The sequence below is a fragment of the Pantherophis guttatus genome, chromosome 6 (genome assembly GCF_059756535.1).
Source record: "Pantherophis guttatus breed Tessera chromosome 6, ASM5975653v1, whole genome shotgun sequence".
Taxonomy (NCBI): Eukaryota; Metazoa; Chordata; class Lepidosauria; order Squamata; family Colubridae; genus Pantherophis; species Pantherophis guttatus.
Genome location: NC_142068.1, coordinates 4,620,263 through 4,626,639, shown reverse-complemented (window position 1 = coordinate 4,626,639; position 6,377 = coordinate 4,620,263). Strand labels below are relative to the sequence as shown.

The 6,377-nt window shown below is 50.1% G+C and overlaps 1 protein-coding gene across 1 annotated transcript in view; it reads right to left on the bottom strand.

Annotated features, from left to right (window-relative positions):
* LOC148112986 (intestinal-type alkaline phosphatase-like) overlaps nt 1–6,377 on the bottom strand; it is a 33,464-nt gene continuing 27,087 nt past the window's right edge. The window contains exons 8-11 of the mRNA XM_087872399.1: nt 5,870–6,004; nt 5,379–5,570; nt 4,140–4,259; nt 1–700 (exon numbers count right to left, since the gene is read on the bottom strand). Coding sequence (XP_087728525.1) covers nt 435–700; nt 4,140–4,259; nt 5,379–5,570; nt 5,870–6,004 — 713 coding nt within the window. The 3' untranslated portion in view covers nt 1–434. The remainder of the gene's footprint in view (nt 701–4,139; nt 4,260–5,378; nt 5,571–5,869; nt 6,005–6,377) is intronic.

Here is a 6,377-nt window from a genome sequence, read left to right as displayed (position 1 = left end):
TGCAACCACAAAAATCTTATTTACTTGTAAAAGGAACTTGCAAATAGAAGCTTCGAAAGCGCGCCCGAGTCCAAGCATGGGGAATTCTGGGAGTTGAAGTCCACAAGTCTTAAAGGGGCCAAGGTTGGGGGGGGGAAAAAAACACCACGATCTAGAACAGGGGTCTCCAACCTTGGCCCCTTTAAGACTTGTGGACTTCAACTCCCAGAATTCCTCAGCCAGCAAAGCTTGCAAATAGAAGCTTCGAAAGCGCGCCAGAGTCCAGGCATGGGGAATTCTGGGAGTTGAAGTCCACAAGTCTTAAAGGGGCCAAGGTTGGAGATCCCCGCTCTAGAAAACCCACGCTAGGAGAAGATGCTGAGAGGGGAGCTCCATCCAGAGGTGAGGAAGAGGAGGAGCCAGAAAGATTTTACCCAGAATGCCCCAGGGGAGGACTAGCAGATCCAGAGGAGCAGGGGAGCCAGGAGGAGACCCGCAAGGCCGGCTTTGGGGGCAGCTGCGGACTTTTCGACGGGCAGATTGCAGGTTTCGTAGGGCTGCAAGCAGCCGGCGAAGGCCATGGCGTGGGCGACGTAAGATTGTTCCTGCACCCCGTGGAAGAGGTGGGCCATGGGTCCTTTGGCCATGATGGCCACGTCCTCCCCTCCGTGGGTCTCTGAGACGAGGTGCACGGGGGCCTGCTGGTGGTACGTGTCGTTCTCTGGGGGAGAAGAGGAGGCAAGAGATTAGATGGGCAGGAGACGCTTGAAAAAAAAAAAAAAGAGCGAAACTTGAACTCGGTACCCTTGATTCTCTGGGGGCATCTCGGTCGAACCGCTGCGAACGAAGTACATGCCCTCATCGTCACTAGCTCAAAAGAGGGCTAGTGAACACAGGGGGTGCCCTAACCAGACATATATATATAGAGAGAGTCCTCGACTTACAACAGTTCATTTAGTGACCGCTCGAAGTCACTCACAACGACACCGAAAACAGTGACCTAGGAGGACCGTTTTTCACACTTAGGACCCTGCAGCATCCTCACGTGATCAACATTCGGACGCTTGGCAACGGGTTCGCACTTACGACCGTTTTCACACTTATGACCGTTGCAGTATCCCCGTGGTCACGTGATCAGAATTCGGATGCTTGGCAACGGGTTCGCACTTACAACCGTTTTCACACTTATGACCGTTGCAGTATCCTCGTGGTCACATGATCAACATTTGAACGCTTGGCAATGGGTTCACACTTACGACTGTTTTCACACTTATGACCGTTGCAGTATCCCCATGGTCACATGATCAACATTTGGACACTTGGCAACGGGTTCACACATACGACTGTTTTCACACTTATGACCGTTGCAGTATCCCCATGGTCACATGATCAACATTTGGACACTTGGCAACGGGTTCACACATACGACTGTTTTCACACTTATGACCGTTGCAGTATCCCCGTGGTCACATGATCAACATTTGGACGCTTGGCAATGGGTTCACACTTATGACCGTTTTCACACTTATGACCGTTGCAGTATCCCCGTAGTCACGTGATCAACATTCAGATACTTGGCAGCGGGTTTGCACTTACGACCGTTTTTACACTTATGTGTGAAAACACTTATGTCACGTGATCAGAATTCGGATGCTTGGCAAGCTGACTCATATTTATGACGGTTGCAGTGTCTTGGGGTCCCCTTTGGAGACCTTCTGACAAGCGAAGCCAATGGGGAAGTCAGGTTCACTTAACAACTGTGGTACTCGCTTAATAACGCCACTTCAATGAGCCAGAGCTCACTTAACAACTGTCTCGTTCAGCAACATAATTTTTTTTTGGCTTGTGGTTGTAAGCCAAGGACTCGCTGTAAACAGCAAGCAGAGCTTTGATTATGACATCATCATGGTTGCCATATTGACTTTTTTGACCTCACCCTGCAAACACCCCTACCTAAATCAGTGACCAAAGTGCTTTTCCCTTCCAAGTTTAATTCCGCCTCTGGCAGCATCTAAACAACCCTTGTTTTCCATGCAAAGCAGGGGCTGCCCCGATTATTGCTCAGAAAGGAGACCACAAGGAGATCCCAGGATATAAACTAGATGAGAAAGTCTAGTGTGGGGGGAGGAATCCTGGGAAAAGGGAGCAACATCTGCATTGTTATCCCAAAGGTGCTTTTTCAGGAGGCAACTGGACTTTCTGGGTTTTGTTTTTTTTTGAAGACTTTTCACTTCTCATCCAAGAAGCTTCCTCGGCTCTGACAGGATGGTGGGGAATGGAAGGGTTTATATTCCTTGCAAGACAGCTGGTCATTTGTATCCTCAGGGTCAGTTGAGATAAACCTCCAAGTGGCCTCAACTACCCTCTAAAACAGGGGTCTCCAACCTTGGCAACTTTAAGCTTGGAAGACTTCAACTCCCAGAATTCCCCAACCAGCTGGTTGGGGAATTCTGGGAGTTGAAGTCTTCCAAGCTTAAAGTTGCCAAGGTTGGAGACCCCTGCTCTAAAAGGATGGAAATGACCTGGATGACTGAGACTCTCTACAGACACCTGCGTTGTTGTTATATTGTCAAACTGTGTAGTCCAATATTTCTCAAGCTTGGCAACTTTAAGCTGCTTGGACTTCAACTCCCAGAATTCCATGCTGGCTGAGGAATTCTGGGAGTTGAAGTCCACACATTTTAAAGTTGCTAAGGTTAAGAAACACTGGTGTCCTAGGGCAGTGGTGAAATCTGAACCGGTTTGCTATCAGTTCGCTGGCCGCACATGCGTGCTACGCACCAAGCGTGCGCTGGGCACGTATGCACACTGCACACCAGACGCACACTGTCCACGCGTGCATGCACGGTACATGCCAAAAGGAGGCTTCGGAAGGCGAGAAGAACAGCGAGGGGGGGATCAGCTTTGCCGCAAATATTTAGCATTGCTAGAAAGAAGGATTTCCTATTTTCTAGCAAAGCTAAACCGTGCGGCACGGCTGATTCTTGGAAATACCGGTTCGCCCAAACTGGAGCGAACCGGTAGGATTTCACCCCTGGCCCAGGGAGTTTTTTTATATTGTCTGCAGCTGCTTCTTCCTTTATATGGGGTCTTACTCAAAAGCTGCCTTCCCCAACAGGGTGCCCTCTGGGCAAACTGAACTACAACTCCCATCATTCCCAGCCACTAGCGCCATCCGGCTGGAAGAGGGATGAGAAGCGCAAAAGTCTGTAGAGATTCTCAGTTATCCAAGTCAGGGTTGTCGCCAAAGGTGCTATTTTTTTCAGGAGGCAACTGGACTTTTCTCGTTTCTTTTCTTTTTTTGAAGAGGTTTCGCTTCTCAGCCGAGAAGCTTCTTCCGCTCCATTCCCCCAGCCGTCCTGTCAGAGCGGAAGAAGCTTATCGGATGAGAAGCGAAAGGTCTTCAAAAAAAGAAAAAAAACAAGAAAAGCCCAGTTTCCTCCTGAAAAAGCACCTTCGGGATGAGAAACGCAGCTTGCTCCAGTTCAAAATTACAGCTGGGGATTCAGGATGGGGGGGTCTGACTGCATCAGTGGTGAAATCCAATTTTTTTTACTACCAGATCTGTGGCTTGGTGGGTGTGGCAGGGGAAGGATACTGCAAAATCTCCATTCCCACCCCACTCCAGAGAAAGGATACTGCAAAATCCCCATTCCCTCCCCACTCCAGGGGAAGGATGCTGCAAAATCTCCATTCCCACCCCACTCAGGGAAAGGATACTGCAAAATCCCCATTCCCACCTGACTCCAGGGAAAGGATATTGCAAAATCCCCATTTCCTCCCCACTCCTGGGGGAAGGATACTGCAAAATCCCCATTCCCTCCCCACTCCTGAGGGAAGGATACTGCAAAATCCCCATTCCCTCCCCACTCCAGGGAAAGGAGACTGCAAAATCTCCATTCCCTCCCCACTCCAGGGAAAGGATACTGCAAAATCCCCATTCCCACCCCACTCCAGGGGAAGGATATTGCAAAATCTCCATTCCCTCCCCACACTGGGGCCAGCCAGAGGTGGTATTTGCCGGTTCTCCGAACTATTCAAAATTTCCTCTACCAGTTCTCCAGAACCTATCAGAACCTGTTGGATTTCAGCCCCGAACTGCATCCACCCATCAGGGACTTTTAACCACCCACCCAATTCGGCTCCTGTAGCCCTCTTACCACTTTCTTCCACGGTCACATCCGGTCGGCCTTCTTCTTTGGTGATCTGGTAGCCTGGCCCATTGCCGTAAACAATGGAGGTGAATGACTTGCCGTCTAGCGCCTTTTCCGGTGCTAAACCTGGGAGGGAGAATGAGACCTTCTGAGCCATGCTTTCCAACCTCTCGGCCTTTAGGACTACAAAGCCCATCGTGGAGAATTCATCAGCTGGCTACTTGGAGTACAGTCGGAGGCCCCTAACTTCCATCTCGGGGAAAGATAATCCAAAAATACATGTATTAACTTCAGTGGTGAAATCCGAACCGGTTTGCTACCGGTTCGCTGGCTGCGTATGCACGCTGGGTGCCAAATGCACGCTGGGTGCACATGCACAATGCGCACCAAATGCACACGACACACGCATGCGCAGTATGCACCAAAAGGTGCTTGGGAAGGTAAGTAGAACAGCAAGGAGGGGGGATCAGCTGTGCCACGCAATTTAGCTTCGCTAGAAAGCAGGAAATCCTGCTTTCCAGCGAAGCTAAACCCCGTGGCACAGCTGATCGTTGGAAATACCAGTTCACATGAACCGGTAGCTTTGCCCGAACCGAAGCGAACCAGTAACATTTCACCCCTGATTATCTTCCTCATCTTGAATCACACTCTAAATTCATCAAGATCCAAGTTATCGCCAAGGGTGACCTAGGAGAAGATGGCTGCGGACATCCGAAGCTGGGAAGAAGACACACTATGAGATGTACGAAGTCGTGTCTTATGGTGTCTTCTCCTTCCAGATGTCTTACATCAGCCCAGGCACCTTTGAACAGCTCCATAGACCAGTATTAGCAACCTTAAGATGTGTGGACGTCAACTCCCAGAATTCCCCAGCTAGCTATGCTCACTGGGGAATTCTGGGAGTTGAAGTCCTCACATCTTAAGGTTGCCAAGATGGAGAAACATGTCCTCAGGTTATTAGAGATCTTTCCCAGTTCTGTTTTACAAGATTTTTCATGGTTTCCCCCCCCCCCATATTCTCATCTTTCCCGACCCACAGATTCCTCATAGGGGCCTCCACTGTAGGCCTCACGACCTCCTTGAGGGCCAAACAACCTCTTCAGATCCTCCTCTCCGAAAGCTACCCAACTCACACCACGGTGAGGATGAGTGGTGAAATGCAAACTTTTTTCTACCGGTTCTGTGGGTGTGGCTTGGTGGGCGTGGCTTGGTGGGGGGGCCCCGAGGATGAACTATGTGCTATACCGAAAATGGAGCTTCCGCGAAGGGTGTAGCCTCCAAAGCTGAAGACGTGAGAGTGGTCGGCGGTCACGACGGACAACGTATCATCTTCCTTCGTCAACTCCCCGGCTCGTTCAATGGCCTTGTCGAACTCGATAGCCTCCGTCAGGGCTCGTTTGGCGATACCGTCGTGGTGTCCGTGGTCAATTCTGCCTCGTGCAAAGGAAGGAGCAGGTATAACTTTTAAGATAGGTGGACTTCAACTCCCAGAATTCATAGCCCAGCTGGCTGGGGAATTCTGGGACTTGAAGTCCACCCATCTTAGAGTTAGGTTAACAAACACCGGATTGGAGATTTCCCTGACTTGTTTACTCATCTTGTGTAAAGATAAGCTATTTGTTCACCCTCCCCCGCCAAATCCTTCGCTGCTGTCGGTTCCTCCTTCGATCGCTTGGGGACCTGAGAAGAACTCGAGAAGAAGGCCTCACTCATCATGGTAGGGACCCAAGACTTATCTTCGACAAAGAGATAGAAGCCTTTTGGGTTGGCACTGAGGAGTTTGATGGCCACTTCGGTCATCTCGGCCAGAGACGGGTCAGTGCTGTTGTCTCGGTACAGCTCGTATTTCATGTCTGAAGGTTCAAAGAGGCCTGAGAAAAGGAAGAAACGTGGCATGAACCCAGTGGTGGGTTGTAAGTTTTTTAACAACCGGTTCTCTGACTGGGTAGGCATGTCCGGATGGTCATATGACTGGGTGAGTGACGTCACTCATCACACTTAGCCCCACCTCCTGGCCACTCGCCTCAAAAGGCAGAGGTAGGATTCAGCCGGTTCGGCTATTCCCACCATTGGCTGTCCCTGCCCTCGCCCGTTTTTCAGCTTGTTTTTTGGTTGTTTTTTTGGGCTGTTTTCTAGCTGTTTTTTGGGCCATTTTCAGGCTATTTTTGGCCCGGAAAATGGCCCAGAAAACAGGCTAAAAAACAAACAGAGGCTGGGCCAGCCAATGGTGAGATTCGGCCGGTT